The sequence below is a fragment of the Buteo buteo genome, chromosome 6 (assembly GCF_964188355.1).
Source record: "Buteo buteo chromosome 6, bButBut1.hap1.1, whole genome shotgun sequence".
Taxonomy (NCBI): Eukaryota; Metazoa; Chordata; class Aves; order Accipitriformes; family Accipitridae; genus Buteo; species Buteo buteo.
This window is the reverse complement of record NC_134176.1, coordinates 3,567,241-3,586,740: the sequence shown is the minus strand read 5'-3', so window position 1 is coordinate 3,586,740 and position 19,500 is coordinate 3,567,241. Positions and strand designations below refer to the sequence as shown.

General features: G+C 38.2%; 1 protein-coding gene across 1 annotated transcript in view; it reads left to right on the top strand.

The window, feature by feature from the left end:
* Positions 1-18,700, top strand: part of NIN (ninein) — a 65,217-nt gene extending 46,517 nt beyond the window's left edge. Inside the window, exons 22-30 of the mRNA XM_075029455.1 lie at positions 460-582; positions 1,127-1,240; positions 1,971-2,117; positions 3,243-3,422; positions 3,961-4,110; positions 4,571-4,669; positions 8,312-8,503; positions 13,797-13,910; positions 14,918-18,700. Coding sequence (XP_074885556.1) covers positions 460-582; positions 1,127-1,240; positions 1,971-2,117; positions 3,243-3,422; positions 3,961-4,110; positions 4,571-4,669; positions 8,312-8,503; positions 13,797-13,910; positions 14,918-15,127 — 1,329 coding nt within the window. The 3' untranslated portion in view covers positions 15,128-18,700. The remainder of the gene's footprint in view (positions 1-459; positions 583-1,126; positions 1,241-1,970; positions 2,118-3,242; positions 3,423-3,960; positions 4,111-4,570; positions 4,670-8,311; positions 8,504-13,796; positions 13,911-14,917) is intronic.
* Positions 18,701-19,500: the final 800 nt, after the last annotated feature.

Genomic DNA, 19,500 nt, shown 5'->3' with positions numbered 1-19,500 from the left:
GGTCTTAAAAAGCAAAAGCAGATGAGGCTTATTCAGTAAAGAGTGGATTGTGACTTGAGTGTAATTAAAGACAGAAGATTGAGCAAAGACAGAACAGCACAGGAGAAGGCAGAGTGTTAAGCTAAAGCACTGTGTCAAAGGGGAAAAGGATCAGAAGTCGGCAGTACAGTAATTTTTCCCCTTTCACAGAAGAGGCAGAGAAAGCCCAGCCCTAAAGCAAATCCGAGGCATCACAGGGCCATTAGGAATCCTCAGCACTGCTGTGGCAGGAAGGATGCCTTGGGTCATATGGATGATACTCGTGTGGTCATTCGTACCAAACTGGAGTACGCTCCTCTCGTCCGCTCTATCCGGAGTGGGATGCTCGGCCGGGAGCAGAAGAGAAAGCTTTGTGTAACACTTGCATGCAAAATTCTGGAACGGCACAGAAATGTGACTGTGAGGGGTTGTTTTCCACAGCTGCCCAGATGTCCTGATCTCTCTGATCTTCAAAATGAAGTTTCGAGCTTAGTTACTAAAAATGAAAAGCTGCAGAAAGAAAAAGAAGCCCTGAGTGAGGAATTAAACAGATGTATTGATAAGGTAAGAAAGAGCAGCAAATCCACATCACTACCTACCTGCTGTAACGGGCTGTTAAAATTCTTATGTTATCTGTATCACCCTTAACTGTAAAACTACACTGGTTTGTTGTTTGTTTGGGGTTTTTTCCTACCTTCAAGCCAGATAAAGGCTTAATTGCCACTGCCTTTTTTCCTAGCTGGTCTTAAAGAGAAAGCTTAAATTCTGGAGCACAGCTTTACTGTAATTTGATTATGCAGAAAATTCCAAACATTGCAAGGAACAGAGGCCTGGATATAAATATAGCAGCAGGACAAGGAAGACAGTGTTCTTGCACTTTTATTGCAACTCTAATGTACTGTAACTCTGAACTCGAGCAGTGTAACTAGTATGCATGCTATAAATAATGATCCCGTTGTGTGGAGATTGGGGCTGGGAGCTGAGGGGTTTTTTGCTCTCCTGCATTTTCTTTGGGTAGCTGTAACTCCCTCTAGCTTAACTCTTAAAGTCAAATAGAGTTAAAGAAAATCCTGAACGAGTCAGGCTTACTGATGTAATCTTATTTCAGGTAGCTAAAGTAAGCTGCTTAGAGAATGCAATTGGCAGCTTGAAGCAGGAGCAGAAGTCCTGGGAACAGCAGAGTCAGACACTGAAAACACAGCTCACGGTCTCGCAAGAGAAGGTATAATGGTGGGGTTTGTTATAGCCCTGGATCAAAAGCATTTTTTTAGTCTCTTGTAGTGCTTTTTTCATAAAAAAACAGCCCTCTTCTCATGTGTGCAAAGCTGTCATGCAGCTAAGAATGGCCGCTTTGATGGGCTTTCAAAGTGACCTTCTTAAAGAACAAGAGGAAACTTGTTAAATGCAATGAGGTACTTTCTTCCCTGCAAATAATCTATGTTGTTTTGCATATGCAGCCGAGTTCCTTTTGCCAATTCATTCTGCCCAGTTATTCCTAAAATATTGCAGAGAGACTCTGCTGTTGCTCTCTGCTCTCCTGGCGGAGGCTCGCCAGGCAGGGGAGGGGAAGGAATGGCTATCTGCTTGGCTGATTACACTTGGGGTTTCTTGTTGGCCACGGGCTGCCAGGAAAAATAAATAATTCAAGAGAAATCTTCTCTTCCCAGCATACTGCAATATGTATTCGGGGCTGGAAGATGTGTCTCTGTTGAATGCAGTGTTGTGGCTGTATTCAAAGTGGATGGCTACTAATCTGGAACAGAAAGTCAGAAAATCATTTACGTTTTTAAAGGAGGCTTTAGCGTTTTTAACGTCAGCATTATAACTTCTTCACTCCTTCCATCAGAGATCCTAAAATATGTGTGAGATGTGGTGCGTACACATCCTAGCAGACCAAGCTTACAAGAAATCTCGGTCCAGCAAATGCCAAGCTCTGTTCCTGCTCATTACAGGTTCAGAGTCTCGATGAAACGCTGCAAAACACCAACCTTCAAATGTCCCGACTAAAGTCAGACTTACGGGTGACGCAACAGGAGAAGGAAACTCTTAAACAAGAAGTGATGTCTTTGCACAAGCAACTGCAGAATGCCAATGAAAAGGTAATGGACTTCACGTACCTCAAAGTCAGTCAGCTTTGTGTGCCAGGGTTTGGGGACACTAGCCGCTGCTCTTCCGTAGCCTGCTGCTGTAGCCAACTTATTTCCTTAGGTTGGCTTGTCCATTAAAAAGACACAAATCTTGCTGCAGGCTTGAGCAAGTAGACTGAGTTATGCAACTATTGATATTATTTTTTTTTTAAACAAGTGATATAAAGCTAATAATTTAAAAAAAAAAAAAAGCTGAAAGGAGGTGGGTGCAAAAAAAGCCCTATTTTAACGATGTTTTCTGTATTTAGTAGTTTTCCATTTTAAAATAGTTAACTGTAATTAGTCTTGTTGGATTGTATAGAATGTGCAGATTGTAAACTTACTTTTCAAAAACTTATTTTAATTTTTGAACGTGAGGACAGGCAATGGTCAGTCCATCTCCTGAGTCTCCATTCTTCCCTGAAAGAAATCTTTTGTTGGGGGACAATAAAAAAATCTGTGGAGAATGTATGAATTTACACCCATCAAATCTATAAACGTATTAACAGTCGAACTCGTAATTGACAGGGGGATCTAATTTTCAGTCCAACTTGGTTTTGAAAGGCACAGTATTATATCAGCCTCTCAACTGATGAGGAACTGTAACTGAAGGAGGTTGTAGACAGCAGTCTTGGGATTGGTATTATGAATTCAGTTAGTAATTTGGCTTGTTTGCCATGTAATTAAGGAATATTTAATGTCCACATGGAAAAGAGGCTGTTTCAGAATCGTACAACAGGAACTAAATTACAGCTATTACTGAATAATATATAATACTGAGTTCTATTATTTGCTTGATGAGGCTGTGAAATGGAGCACAAATTGCTTTTTTGTGTTGTTGAACTCTGTGCGCTCATATCAACCATTCTGGCGCGCAGCTATTATCTATGATTTTAGCGAAGGGAAGCACTTTGGGTTTGCACTGTGATTAGCATGTTGGGTTTCTTAGTGGAAAACAGTGTGTAGGCTGGGAGGAAGACGGGAATCCTGCGACTTTAGAGTCTGCAGTTACTGAAAGCCTACTTAAAACCCACCTGAATAGAGAAAATGTCTGCTTCTTTGTTTAAGGCCTAACCCTGCAATTCTGTCTGTCTTAAGAATCGGGTTCTAGAACGGGCTGTGCCTTCCTCAGGGCTGCAGGACCAACACAGGCAGCTACACTGGGATGAACTGGACCAGTTGACGCAACAGGAGCAGCAGCTGCTCAGGCAGGAGAATGAGAGGCTGCAGAGAGAAGTCCAGAGCGCTAAGACAGATCTGGCTCACTCCAGGGAGAAGGTAACCTGAGCAAGCTGTGACAGATCACAGAAGCGGTCCCTGCCTGCTAGGCAAAACGTAATGGTTCTTCTTTTGCAGTGGGTAATACAGGAGAGGAATGTTGCTCGTTAGTTTTGAGTAGAAACATTTGCAGAAAGAATGCAAAACGGAACAGTTTTCCTTTATGTCTGCGCTAAGTGTGCAGACAGTCTTATGATGTTTCAAACAGCTCTTTTTAAAAGAAAATCTTGATAACTGTTGTCTAAGATTCTGGTCTGACTTTCAGTTAACACCCTTCAATTTTTTTCTTTAGTAAAAACATTGTAATATTCCGAGCATTTTTCATGTCCAGTTTCTTGGCTCACAGTATTAGGCAGATTGTGGGGAAGAGGAAGGGAAAGACCTTTTGCTCGAAGCTAAAATTTCAAAAATACACCAGAATCTGCTATGAGTCTGAAATCAATTGGTAACTTGGTGTTTTAGATGAAGTAGATGCAATCTGATTTTTTTGAATGGTCCAGAACATCTTTCCTCACTTGTTCATCTCTGGTCTCTCTAGATCCGACAGCTGGAATCTACTATCCTTTCCCTAAAGCACCAAAAGCATCAAAGCCAGTCAGGTATCGTCAAAGCCATAGAGCAAGAGAAATTAAGCTTGAAGAGAGAGTGTGAACAGCTTCAGAAGGAGTTGTCATCTGCAAACAGGAAGGTTAGTTTTAGATGGTAAATACGTGACTCAATGCAGTACTTTCCCCCTCTAAGAGCTAATGTGGTAAGCTGTAATTTTCTTCTTCTACTCTGAGCTTTGCGTTCTTTCTCTTACGAATCCCTGTCTGAAGGAACTGACTGTCTTCTGTGCTTCGGCAGAGCGTGCAGGGTGGAAGTCTGTGCCAATGTGCTGCAGGACTTCTAGTCTGTACAAACAGTTCAGTGGTAGAAATGGGAACCGTCAACAAAACGCAGCCTGCTCAAGTGCTCTGCCATACACAGCGCTTGTATGCTAGCATTACCACTCTTAAATTAAAAATTAGTTACCCTGCCTATTCTTTGAAACTTGTGTCAGACATCTTTGAAACTTGTGTCTTAGACATCGCTTTCGGCAAAGCCTTACGCTTGTCCAAATACTTATGTCTTTTAATCTTTCTAAGGAAACTTCTTGTCTTTAATAGATCAGTCAGATGAATTCTCTTGAACGTGAACTGGAAACCAGCTCAGAAAATGAAGGGCTAAGAAAAAAGCAAGTCAAACTGGATGATCAGTTAATGGAGGTACTTGTCAATCAGTGTTGACTGTACTGAATAGTGTGGGGCTTTATCACTATCTCACTGAATCCATGAATTTATTTAAAAACAACTTCTAGATGTGTAGGTACAGAGAAAATTGAAATGAGAAGAATTAATCTCCCTTAATGCCTAATCTCATCTTTCATGATCAAGATGTTAGTGTAACAAACACGCTTCTCTGAAGCACGTTGTGGTTTATCGTAACTCACATAAGGCTTTGGATATAAAATCAAATAGCAACGAAATTTGTTACTGTGCTTGAGGCAAGGCTAACACTTTACTCCTCTTTCCGAAAACATGTAACCTCAAGTTTTCCTCACTAATATTTGCATAATGCTGCTCTTAATGTAGAAACCTGTTCTTATTTACTATGGGAATAATTTGCTGAATTTAAGCCTTGCTATTGTATCTAGATCATGATAGAATAACTATTTACACAACTTGCTGTTAATCTAAAGGCACGAGTGAAAACTTCAGTTGAGATTCTTCCAAAGCCTGCTGTAAATGTGGATGGTTGTTCAATACTGCTGGAGACAGATCATGCTGGATGTTATGAAAACTGCATAATTCTTAGGTGTCCTTGCTTACAGGAACGGGCAAGCTTAACTATATTAAGTGAGTGTATCCCTTGAGGTCAGGCTAGATCTCAGAGTTGTCTCTCAGCCGTCTTGCCTAAACTTGAGGTCCTGAACTTCAGTTAAAAACATAATATTAAAAAAAAAAAACCAAACCAAAACCACCACAATTTTGACTTGTTCCATAAACCAAAGCATCTGCTAGATGAGGCTTTTACAACACTGTTTATTAAAGGACTTCATGTTTTTCATCAAGAGAGCAAATGGGAAACATGTTATGCAGAATCTACTATGTAATTAGTTGTAAAATTGTAAAAACTTGATTAGAAAAGATGAGCTTTTGACAAATTACTGAAAAGACTGTTTATATGCCCTGCCCTTTTATTTATATAGTCTTAATTAAGCTCTGGGAAAGTTCCAAACGCTGTTAAACCCTTTAGTGTAAACACAAGCATGGAACTGTGTTTTCTCCTAAAATTTGTATTTCAAACATGCAGGACTCTTGTTACTCTTGATAACATTTTCCCAGCAGGTGTGTATAACATTCACGTAGCACTTTATGACTTCTAACTTTCTCTTTTGTGCCTGTTCTCCTTTTGTTTGTGGCTAACCTGTCTAGAACTCAGTGGTTGGAACTAGCAGAGAAGGGTGCAGTTCTCTTTCTGAAATAGTGTGCGAAGGTAGAGCAATCGTTTTCAATGTACTACCATAGCATGGAGAAAACATTTCTTTCTTTTATGGATTTTTTTTTAATTTCATGCATCTTTTAAGTAAAGAAGCCACTATTCATTTTAATGTAAAATTTTTACTTTGACAGCTGCACTAACTTCTTTGTGGCTAGTATATCGTGCAATTTGATTCTGTACACCATGAAGTTGCATGCTTCTAAGGCATTGCCATGAAAATGGAGAGAAATTACCAATTGCATAAGAATTAAACTGATCATAAGAAAATGAAAAGTGGCTCAACCCTTTCCTTCTAACCCATTGACTGTGAGGCTTGAAGGTGTTTGCATATTTACCTCTGATATCTGCATGCTTTTTCACCAGACTGTCAAATGTTTCCTTAATATTAACCGATACGTGATCACACTCAGTGTCATCCCTAATAGTTTAGCAAGTTCATGATTGTTCCACTTTCTTCCACAGATGAATACAGCAAGACTATATTGTTTTCATTAACCATGCAATTGGTATTTATTTTTAAGATGCTGTTAACATTAATTGACTGTTTCTTCAGCTCTTTCATTTCATACTCATGCACTTCACAACATTACAGGAAACACTAAACAAATTCCATCAAAAGCTCATTATTTTCACTGTTTATATTGCCACTAAAAGAATAGCTCCTTTACAGACAAGTTGATACAAAAGAACCTTCTGATAGCTTAAAAAAATACAAATAGTTTTATTTTAAAGTACTCATAAACCTATTTTCTGTTTACCTGGGCCAGCAGAGATGTACAGATGCCAGAAGACATGCACCATTATGGAAAATGCTTATAGTTGTTTATGTTGTAGATGAACTCAATAACTGAAGTACGATTAAGAATTGAGGCCTTAATCCTACCACTTGTGGAAGGAAAATTAAAATCACTAACATGATCCTATATGCCTCTTCCTACGGGAAGAGAGTAATGGTTTTGAGATAAAGGGTGAGAATTTTATTATGTGGTCAACTGAACTTTATGGGAAGAAACTACTCATCTTACACAAATTCAAGCTGCAGATCAGCTTGTCTGAAACATTGGGCGTTTTTACTGTACAGTTCTGGTCTTTTTTTAGTATTATAAACTATTACAACTGTGATCTAGTCTTACCTGCCTTTTACTTTAGTCTAGAAAAATGCTAAATTGTTTCATGTGATTATCTTAGCTCTTAATATTGTCTAAAAGTTCATCTAATGCTGGGCCAGTTTATTGAACTTGGACTCTTGTGGTTGGAATGCTACTGTAGTAAGGCAATGCCAGAAATGCCTCTTTTCTAGCCACCTTCACCCAGTAACTGTCATAGCACTGCTTGGGAGCAGCACTTAAATGATGTGGGGAAGCTAAACCACTTGGGACAAGTCTGTTCTGAGGTGCTCTTTTTGCTGTAGCAAGGACTATTAGGAATGCAATCCTTTTGTCCCACATGAGACACCTAGGTTTATCAACTAAAAGACTCCTCTGGTAGTGTAACTTCACAAAGGACAACTGTTATCCACAAGCTGTTTGTTGGTATATACTACCTGTACATTACATAGACTTGCTGATGCATTTGGTAACCTTTTTTTAATGAAAGCAAGACTTAAATTTGGAATTAAACTACTTCAGATTACTACATATCTCAAGGACCCCTCTGTGTATACTTTTGCTTATGCAGCACAGACACTCAGGAGGGCTCCAGACTTGCCATCAAACTCTGCTTGTGGCACATCTCGAAATGAAAATTATAAAATGTGTTTAAAATCTCTATAGCTGGTAGTGAACATGAGGACAGATATATGGGATTCTAAATACTGAATTCTGAATGTAATATAGCAGCTGGCATCGAATTACTTAAGTCATCATACATTACATCGAAAATTTGTTTTGCTTTTGCGAATGTTATCTCTCCATCCTAGATTAAAGACTAGAAATAAGCAGCACTGATGGACAACTTCTTCAGCCTGCTTCATGCTAGTGCTTTTCTTTGTAAGTGGATACTATTTTTATAAGAGCTGCTGAGATCAAGGTTTAAATTAAAAAGGACTGTTAAGTTAAAGCTCACCACAGGCCCATTTAACTTTGACAGGATTTCATCAGAAATTCAGTGAATTTATAATTCAGGCCTGAAATTACAAATCAAAGCTCAGGTTCCTTTAGACTTCAGAACTGCACGTAAAGATACATCTTTTTGCATTGGAAAGAGAAAAGTTGTCTATGTAGCTTCTGTTACTGAGTTCAGGCTAGTTTCTCTTGCGTACAAGAAATTGTTCAAGAGTAACCTGGTGTCTAGCGCATCACCAAAAGGTATCTTGTATGAACGGCAGTGCTGCTTTCTCCTGATGGCTGATTTACTTTACTCTTCAGATGCTCCACTCAAGCGCCAGTGTGATGCGTAGCCAATCACCGCACTCCCGGGAGCTCCAGCAGCAAGGCTGTGCTATGGTGCCCAAGGAACAGTTCCTGCAGCTCCAACACCAGCTACTACAAGCAGAGAGGAGGAGTCAACGTCTTCAGGAAGAACTTGAAAGTAGACCCTCTGAAACAAACATGCAACAGGTAAAGCTCTCATTACTCTGCAGGTTACAACTTTAAAAGGATATCTGGTTAGTTTTCTTGTTTTTTTTTCAATTCTGATGAGATCCGTTCTCTGTTTATGCCAGTTCAAAACTTAAAATTAAAATTCATTCTATCAAAGATATGTACAAAACAAAGCTTTGTTATTTAGCGTATTTAGCTTGAGTCATAGCTTAATTCTGAAGTCCTCTTAATCTTTGTGAAATAAAAAACCACTCCCATCCACATTCAACTGGCTTTTCTCCTTCTGATCAATATGCATTAAGTGTTTATAGGAGGGGTTTTTGGTTTTGTTTTCTTTACCTAATGTCCATGTCTGGAACCATTGTTTTAAAAAAATACACTACGCTACATATTGCACAAGCACATACCCATCACACACAAAATACTAGTTTGGGCTGTTGCTGTCACATGGAGTTCTGTCAGCTGTAGTAGAGCAGAATACAAACAAATAAATCCTTTTTATAAGGTCAGCCTACCTTCATTATTTGGCCATAAGACAAGACATTGTCTGGAGAACACTGTTACCATTATGTAGAAACTTCAACATTGGCATTTCTGAGGAAAACCAATTTAATTCCAAGGAAGACTACATCCATTGCACACATTGGGCAGAGTCACTTTTACATGCCAAAAAAAACGAAACAACACTGAAACTGAATGATAGGCAATAGGTAGAAAAGTCTGCATCTCCCATATAAAAATTAAGTTCGGGGACTAAGCTTGCCAAATGACTCTCATCGTCAAAAAGTAACTGAATCTCTCAACCTCTAAAGCTTTGGCTCAGGCCAGAGGTCTTAAAATAATATTACAACTTTATCTTATGAGAAAAGATAAAGCTCTAAATAACTTAGATAAAATGCTAACGCTTTTATTAATCTGTTAGCAGAAAAAAAATAAACCTTTACATTTCAAACAGCTTGCAGTTACAGTTTAAAAAAAACAATAATAAGACCAAGACTTTGAAGCTCAAAAACCTCTGAACATGTTAATAGAGTATTCGGAAAAAGGCGTTATGGAGAGAGAGCATATGCAGTAACAGTTTCTAAAGTTTCCAGAACTTGGAGTAAGGATTCTTTTTTTAAGAAAGGCATAAAATCAAAAAGTTCCCCCACCAAAAGAACTTAACAGCAAATAATATAGGATAAGTAAAAATAAATCAATTGTAAGGTTCTTTCCCTTTCAACTGAGTCCTGATAGAAGTGCATTACCACAGGCTAATGTACTTGGTCACATACAATGGAAAGTAGAGAGTGCAGTTTAATTTTGAAATCAATAAAAGCCATATTACAGCAGTAGCATCTGCAAATGAATGTGCTGTGTATTGCATTAGGAGTGATGACTTTGTAATTTTGCCTTTGAAAGCCTGAGAAACAATTTGTAAACTAGTCACATCCTGGAACTTGTAGTTCTACAGATAAATCACTTCTACATTTCCTGTAAAAGCTTTTATTCTGGAAAGCTTCATGAATTTAAACATACTTTCAGAGAGGCTTTGCAAATATTTGCTGTCAATGCACTAATGCACATAATCATATTACTTTCTTTTCTGTTGATTTTTTTTTTTTTCCTAAAGTGAATGGATATTCTGGTTTATAACATCCCCTACGGCTTTTTTCAGGGGCTTTACTAGCCAACTTTCTAAAATAATTATTAAACACATGCATTCTACAACTATAAACAAGGCCAAATTTGTTTTAGTTTGTCTCAACTTTGACATTTCTGTAAGCACGCTGTGCTTTAATTATCACTGTTGATTTTTTCTTCATCGTCCTGATTTCTAGGGTTAACATTTAGTTGAGCTTATGTCCATTTTAATGTCCCCTTTAGCATCTTGAAAACTTGCATCCTAATCCCTCTTCATCATCTTTTCACCAGTGAGTACAATGTCAGGTTATCTCCATGCTTTCTGTGTAAATTTAATCACCTAGTTTTGCTGCTGCTGCTTTGCACCTTGCAGCTTTCTTAGATCCTGAGTCCTTCCGTGTAATAAGGTATCCAAAGTTATCCCACTCCTTTTTGGAATTATTTTGTGTTCATCATGCTTTGCAATTTTCATTGCCTTTTGATCATGGCTATGGTGATCTGTGTTCTTGTTCATTTTACAGTTGGTCTTGAGCTATTGTCTTCCAAAGGCTACTGTCATGTTCAAATTTCACTAAATTAAAACTCCTGAGCCTTTTCTACTGTGTTAACCTGTCTGGACTCTTCTGAATTCCAAATGACTGTTCCTGCTGTGTCTGTGATTCTCACCAGCTGCACAGTAGCAATTGCTGCACTTGTTCTCATATCCTTACTCGATAACTAGATTTGGGAGCCTGTTAATGACCCCATCTTTTCTTAAGTTCTCTTAGAACCTCTGCTAACCAATATTTTTGTTCAGAGTACTTAGAGTTGCTCAACTTCGCCTTTCTTCAGCTCTTTATTTCAAAATTCAAATCACCTCTGACCAATGGCTTTTTCACCTGTCTCAGGAAAAGACTTACAACTAGGTTTAAAATAGAAATGCAAATAAGTTTTCAAAGGAGGTCAGTTGGACTACAGTTTTCACAAATGCTATTTGGCAATCTGTGAGATTATACATATAAATATAGTGGCAGATAATTTCCTCTAAGAAACTTAACTGCTTTGCTAATTGCAGTTAATCACTGCCACTGATCTTTTTAAATCCCTCAAAACCAGGGATGAGCCATCTGAAGAGTCCTTACATCTAGAAAATGCATCCTGAATATCTCCTCAATTGCATATGTGTAGTGCTAATACTAGTATTTAGAGAAATACAATATGTGATACTCTGCATGTTTTCTTCTGTGTGTGTTTTTGTTTGTCTTGTGTTGCTTGCTTCGCTTGTATTGGTGGTTTGCTTTAACTAAGTATACATACGTATTTAAAAGAAAATCTGGATATCAGGGTGAAGTATCCCACTTGCCTTCTTTCTCTAGGCCTTGCTACCGGAGCAGCGAGCAGTGCATGCAGATTCCTACCGGAGGATCGGGCACCTCTGACAGCTTGGCTGCTTATGATCTCATTCCTTACCATGATAAACACACACAAACACACGAACTGGCATAAGCTGAGAAACTTGAGGATCAAATTATTTTGTGTTTTTAAAAAAAAAAAAGTCTCCACAGTGTTATTTCCTATTTATTTGTCTAGAAGCTATTTTGTGAAAGTTCATAAGCTGTCTTTTTTAATTTGTTACAAATACTTTTTATTTATGTTATTTAAAATGTGGAGTTGTTCAGTGCGGAAAGAGACTATTTTTCTCAAATGGTACTAATTTTATATGAGATTTGAAGAAAATCTGGGGTATTTATACTGCATTTTTGTATAAGATGTATAAACTTTTTAACAGGGAAAGATGACTTTTTTTGATGTAAATGAAAAATAAAATTTTTTTTAAACATAATGTCTCTTGTCTTAATAGTATCAATAGTTTCAGCTTTATGAACAAGAATTAATAAATTTTAGACAAAATATTTGTCTTTGATACTGAGGATTGTCATATCAGGACTTCTGGGAAAGCCTTGTAATAGGGGATGTACTTAAGTACAGATACTCTGCTTCTCTTCAGCAGATGTACCTGCACATTTAAGAATTCACATAGTATGTGGGCATATTCTACTGCTGTGGCCGTAAAGTAAAAAAGGCAGTGCCAGAAAAGGGAAAATTATTAACACACTTGTTTCTTGGATAACATTCGTTGGTGGTTTTTATTTGTCTCAAATTACTAGATTAAACTAGATTTTTAATACTTTAAGAGGTCAGAAAAACACCTCTTTGAGGCCTATGATTTTTCTCGTTAGGAGCCATGAACCATGTCAGCTGTTTGCTTTCAAGGATTTTTTTTTTTCCTCCTGTCTTTCTAATGACCTTAAAGCTAATGCTTGAGCTGGCTTCTCCCATTAAACACGAAATAATATTAAGTTAGACAGAACATTCTCAAATCAGCTTTAAGCCAAAAAATGGGGATCACGGGTATTGAGACCACTGTAATTCTTAGTTTCCACTTAACTACTCACTCAAGACTCCCGCAACCACTATGATGTGTAATAGTCAGCCATGTTTTTGAATTCCAATCAAATTACAAAAGATAGCTCAAGATAACTTGGCTAGAAAGTCCCCTGCAAGTTCTGCTTAGTAGTACCTTTTTTAATCTGGAAAAATATCCAGTCCAGCAATACTGTAAAACTGCTTTCTATATGACTCTAATGTAACTTTTTTCAAATTTTTTTTCACAAGCTAAGTGGTCATATGAAGTCATACATAGACTAAGGAGTTTCTGGTGTTACAAATAAAATGTTGAATGGACTTCAGTCAATTCCCTAAGAGGATCTTTCTGCAGTGGTTTAGATGAGCAACTAACTACCCGAAACCCTCCTCCCTCAGTTTTTCATTTATCCTCCCCCACATTTGTGAACATACTTTGGTTTTGAAGGTATTTTGTTTTGGGGAGAAGGTTAGTGCTTTCTCAAAGTTAATCATATCAGATGACTTCCTGGAATTCGAGTAACAAGCTAACATTAAAATAAAGAATCCCTTTCCCTGTAGTCACTGTCTAAAGTTCCCAAATACAAACTTTCTTGTAGTTTCTCATGTTTCTAATTTATTTGGGAAAATTTCACTAAACCATTGGTGTAACGGGTGCTCTCATGACACTGAGCTACTCTGCTTTTAGTTAGACTGTTTGTTACCTCACTGAAGAAAAAGAGCAAAACTATTTTAGAGTTACTGTTTGGAAACATTTAGTTAACAACTACTCTTTAAAAAAAAAAAAGTAAAAAAACCAAATTGCTCTTTTAGGATATTACTCAATTGCAAGGGGACTTTGGCATGGGAGAGTTTTACTGTCAAACTAACATGCCCTTATGACTTGGTCTGAAATTTTTTTTTCTACAATTGTTAAGATTTTGATTGGTATTTTGTTTGCCACATTCAACAGAAATATGGCAGCACCTAAGAACAAGAAAAAGGGACTATCCAGATCTGACTATCACAGTCAAGACAGAATTTAAAATTTTACCTCAATTTTTCTTAGATCGGGTAATCTCAAGTGTAACTTAGACTTGGAAAATGAGTGCCATGCTGTGAGTGCCCTTTAAGTGTTGCCATAACATCTTGCTTCCGTGAATGCTTCATTATTTCAGTTGACTCTTTAAAATAGATTCAAATGTGGAGTGCCAGCTATTTTCTTAAGCATAAACTGAAAAAAAGGAGACTGGTGAATGTGAACTGATTTTTGTTAACTGATTCTCACATAAATGTTGCTTTCCAGGGGGGTCATGAGCAGCTTCTAAAAATGATGGAAGAACGTATGATGGATGTTGAGCAGAAACTAAGGCTTGTGAAGAGGCTTCTCCAAGATAAAGTAAATCAGCTGAAAGAACAAGTAAGCATTCTTACTCTCTTTCTCAAATTGTTCCCATTACTTCTGTGAACAACTAAGTGGGCAAAAGCTGCCAAACCATTCTTGCTTAGAATAAAGTTAAAGGTGCTTTCCTTTTAGTTTAATGCTTCTGAGCTAAAGTACAGCATATTTGCCCCCAAATTCCTGAAACTCCAAATTGGGGACTAAATCCCCTACTCATTAATTTCCTAAAAGCTATGCTTGTTTGGCATGCTGATGCATTTAAAGTCAGGAAACAAACGTCAAATTCTGGCCAAGTATCCTAACTGGAAAAGTTGCTTAGAAAAGGAGGAAAAATAATTTCCTGAAGAGTACAGACAGGATTACTGTACAGTTGTTGCTTTCTTGATGCCCCCTGCCCCAACGCACCCTTTGCTTGACATGGTTTTGGGGTTTTTGTGCTGTCTGCCTTCTTCAGAAGTCCTCAACAGTGTAGGAAAAGGTGGCTTTTGAACACTTAGGTGTGACATGATAACAGTATCTGTTTTCTAGTGAGGTACAGTCTTCTCTTTTGTGTTAAGGAAGTGCTATACTGATAGGGTCTCCTGCCAAAGGGCCGTTCCCAAAATCACGTAGACAAGCGCTAGGCTGCTCTCCCCAGTTTTATAGGAGGGAGCTGGTGGTCCAAACCTTGTAGGAAGTATCTCTGTGGGATCACTGGGCTTGTGGATCCTCTTGTGAACTAGGCTTATCCTTAGAGGACAAATGCTATAAAGCAGTATTTATCTGACAAGATTTATTTGAAGCCCTCTATCATCTGTCTGATCTCCTTAAAAAGTCTTTCCAGTTTCAAAATAGTCGTAGTATCTGTTAAGACTCCACAAGTATATAGGCTTTTAACAAAGAAAAATAAGGTGAATGGGTGGGTTGTCTTTGGTATTTGAGTTACAATAAACACATTCACCTACTTTCCCAGCACTGTTCTTGCTTTTAATTATTTTTATTTTGCTTTTAATTTGCTGAGTAATTATCTGCTATTCACAATTCAGCTTTCCAAGAACACTAAAGCAGATGCAATGGTCAAGGATCTCTATGTTGAGAATGCACAACTGCTGAAGGCTTTGGAGATGACAGAACAGCGGCAGAAAACTGCTGAAAGGAAAAACTATTTACTAGAAGAAAAAATCGCCAACCTCAATAGAATAGTAAAGAACCTGGCATCCCCATCATTTAACTCAGCATCCGAGATAAGGTCGTAGCAAAGCCATTAAGCATGCCACAGTCCCATGCACTTTACTGAAATGTTAATATTTCAGCTTTTCACTGTGTTGCCTTTTTGTATTGATGAATTTTAGTTAACAGATGCCTCCAAGGAGAGGACAGAGCTAAATCCCAAACTGGACACTGCCAAAACTTTTGTTTATTCCCAGACTGTTTTTCTGCTAAGTTTTGCCTAAAAGTAATCTTCACTATGTAAAAAAAGACATGTTTTTCTAGGTTAACTTATTTTGATACTTTAGTTTTAATTTAAAATATAAACTCTGAATTTACTGTCCTGAATCAATTAGTCTTACCTAGATTGAAGCCAAGGTCTAATGGAAACTTGCATTAGTAAATTCAAACTTTGAAGTATTTTTGGCTTTCTAGAATACTTCATGGTCCAAACCTAATAATGTTGACAGGTCAGTCTTCAACACCGTCAGTATTATTGCTATTGAAAGCAAGACGTTCCTGCTACGGTTTGTGTTCTGCAAACTGATTCTGGTTTCTGTAAAGCAACATGCTCCACCTTACGCATTAGGCTTCTGGGTTAGTCTTCACGGCTGTTTCTCTGCATAGCTCAGAAAAAAAGTTTTCATAAAAATATGTAAATAGACTACTGCCTCCCACTAAGTGTAACAGTATTTCATCTGAAGAAATTTCCCAGCTGGCAAGTAAAGACTACTACTATTTTTATTTTTTTTTTAAGCTGTGCTTCCAGACAACTTTAAAATTGTAGAGGCCTTAATTTTTTTATATGTGGAAATAAGTTATACTAAAGAAAGGAAGGGTCACTAAACAGAAGTAAAGATGTGAGTTTTGTTTATATAATTTGTAAATTCAGTAAAGCAGTGGAGTATGTTTATTAAACAACTGGCAGAAGAATGAAGAGGGTGACTTGAATGATTTCATCAGTGAAATCCTGTTGTTAGGCCTCACAAACATGGACCTCTGCCATTAATGCAGTGTTCATTTTGACCTGAGCGATAATTTGGAAAGGCCTGTCTTTTTGTAGTAGATACTAGTACAGAATCTAAGTTTGTAATTAATTGTGAAGAAACATATTCAATGTGAATATGGAGAACTCAGGGAATAACAGCCTAAATTAGCTTCCTTCAACATTATAAATGTGGATATTAATGTCAATAGATGAAGATAAATATGCATTAGGAAGAGCAAGATAAACCAAATTTTACCTTAGTACTCCTAGACCAACACTCTGAAGTGCTGTAGTCATGAAGGTTGAAGAGCATCAAGGTTTGTAATGACAGGTAATACCTCCTGTTTGATGAGTCAATGAGGCTGGGGAAATGCAAGTTCTCTGGGAACACCTTCAAGACTGAGAGGGGTCTGATACAGAAGCAGCTGAATAAGAGTTTGCATGCTCAAATGCTTGTATATAACCTATTACTGCAAATAGTTAAAATGCCCTACAACTGCCTTGCCTCCATCAGACCAGTAAGACACATTTAAACAATGTAAATAAAACTGGTGAACGGGGCCATACTGGCAATACTTGAAACTGGACCTCTCTGAATATGCATGAATTGAAAATGCAGAGGAAGAGGGTGAGATGTTTTGTCTCTGAGACCACTAGCAAAGTGACAAGTCTGACAGCATTTGTAATGAGCCAAAAGTCCCGCAGAAACTGGGATAATACTGCCTACAAGCTGTGGAGTAACCCACGGAAAATGACTTTCACTCAGTACTGATTAGCATGTGGCTGTAGGGGATGCTATCTGTGTCTACATGGTTACTTGACAATTTTGGAGGGTCGAGGGACTGAGCTAGACATACAGGGTATGACCCCCTCTCCTCCTCCTCCTCCTCCTCTATTGCTTTATGTGGGCAATATATTGGAAATGGAAATACACTCATGTAAGAAGAGTATGCTGGGGTATCACAAAGTCCTTATAACTTATTTCACTGCTATGCTATTCTAAATGCCTATACTGGGCATTTCTCTAAGTCATCTCAAATTCAGGGATTTACATACCCTGTCATTCAGAGGCTGCAAAAATTCTTTTCACAAACTTGAAATGTGTCAAATTGACAAACTGCACTGATAAATCAGAGCTTTTAAAAATTTGCAGTAGTGAGATCTGGTTTCATTTAGTATTAATCAGTAAGTGGTATCGGGTATAATAACTCTCTGTGTGTGGGTACCAGGGCTGTGTGTTAGCAATATGGTAATTGAGCACACCCTAAAACCTTGCCTACGCTACGGAAATTAGCAAAGTTTCAGAATACTTCTAGGAAACAATGTAAATGACGTTCAGATGATCAGAACTGTATTTGGAAAAATATTATTAGCTAGCACATTTTAACACTACTTCATGTCTTGACCTAGGTTTACTTCTAATGCTCAGTCTGTGACCAAAGTCTGAATGCTGAACAGAGGGAACGAGTACTTCACTTAAAACTATTGTGCAATTAATTTCACATTATTCAATTTTAAAGGCTAGACTACTTAACTAGTTCTTTTAATCTCCTGGTAGTTACCAGGCTTTTATAAACCAAACATACACACATTTCTAGAGCACAGTACCAAAAAGGGAGCCCAGATGTTGGCACAGAAGGGAGAAACAGAGAAAAGGGACTTTGACTTCTCCCATTTTCACCCTATCCTACCTTGCTCTATTTTTCTTTCACTTAGCTTCAAAAAACTAACCTAACCACAGGAGAGAGGAGGAGGAGGAAAATGTTTGGTAAACACTTTTTAGACAAAACTCCAATTTCACTGGAATACTTGTGTGACTTCATTCTCAGAAGTGCCTTTTGTAATTACATACTCTAGAGCCTTTCTGTAGTGTACTGTTTTTGTTGCTACAGGACACTTCAGGACAATCCCTTCCCAAATGGAGGGAACAGAGAGAAAGGTAGTGCTGCTTACAAACAAGCGTCATGTTGCTTATTGGTTCATTGTGTCAGCTCAGAAGATAAGCAGCTAGTTTTACAAAGTCCAGGCTACTGAAAATAAGCATATAAACATGTAAGTTATTAAGCATTAGTGGTCTTTTGTGCATGAATGTGTCTCCTATGCAGTATAGGCATTTTAAAGATACCAAAGTATTTAATGGTATTGTACCAGTCAAAAGTCACTGAATTTCTAGGCCTCATTCATACAACAGGCCTTGCCAATTAAGATATTAACTACTTGATTACCAGAAGGTGTTTTAAATCTTTTGAACTCTTGCTTTACGAATCACTGTGAATATAAAGGCACATAGATATCATGGGTTGGGAGTTTTGGAAGAGGAGAGACCCCAAGTTAAATTTTTGTGTACTAAATTCACACAGTTGAAGTGCTACTTGTCAATTTAGAATGATTTAAAAGTATACATTGTTGCACATTCTCCAATTGCTACTTTAAATACAAGGAAATTTGCATTCTTTGAATTCTAATTGGGAAAAAAAAAAAAAAAGGATTGTAACATATTTCATTTTAGCCAGATTATATCTAAGGTAGAGCAGGGGACAGGCTGGATCTATCAAGAGTAAAATCCTTTTGTTTACTTTCAGCAAATGACATCACTGTCTCTCAGGTTTTCCATCATTTACCTGTTAAGTCTCCTGTTTGGTGTCAGATGCTGTCATTTCATGACAAATGACTTCTGTATAAAAGAAAACAATTGTGTTATTATTTTTTCTGTTGAGTTGTTTTGTTTCGGTGTAATATATTGTCCTTACAACATCATGTAAAACTGAAAGATGAACCAACTTACACATTATTTATAATGAATATTAAAAAAAAATTACCATATGATCCCTACTTGTGTCTTTTTTTGAAAGTATTTCTGTATCTTCCCGTGAAGTTGTAGGTACTTCAAGTATTATCTGCAGATTCGTCAAATGCATACACAAAGCTACAGTACTAAAAAAGACAGTTGGGCAGCTACTAAAAGTAGCTTCTTTCATTATGAAGGTATAAAATGAAGGTGTGAAAAACTGACAGGCGCTGAGCACGCCTCTGAGCTTATTTTCAAGCACACCCTGCCCTCGACTGAAGTGGCGCGCCCATTCTTCACCTTTAGATGGAAAACACCGAGTGCTTTCTGTACGCCTTTCCGGATTAACCTTCTTAAAACTTACTCCTTCGGTCACCGGGGTGGAAGGGCAGGGCAGCGGGGGCAGCGGGAGCACCGTCCCTCCGCCGCTGAGCTCCTCCGGGGGCCTGCGCTTCCCCGCGGCAGCGGTGGTCCTCCCCAGCCGGGTGAGGGGTCCCACCGGGGAGGAGAAGCCGGCAGCCCGCCCCTCCTCTGCCGGCGGTGCCCACGGGCTCCCTGTCCCGCTGCGCGGGCGGGCCCTGAGGCGGCTCCTTTCCCGCCATTTTCCCCCCCCCACCCCCGGCGCATGCGCCCTCCCCTCCGCG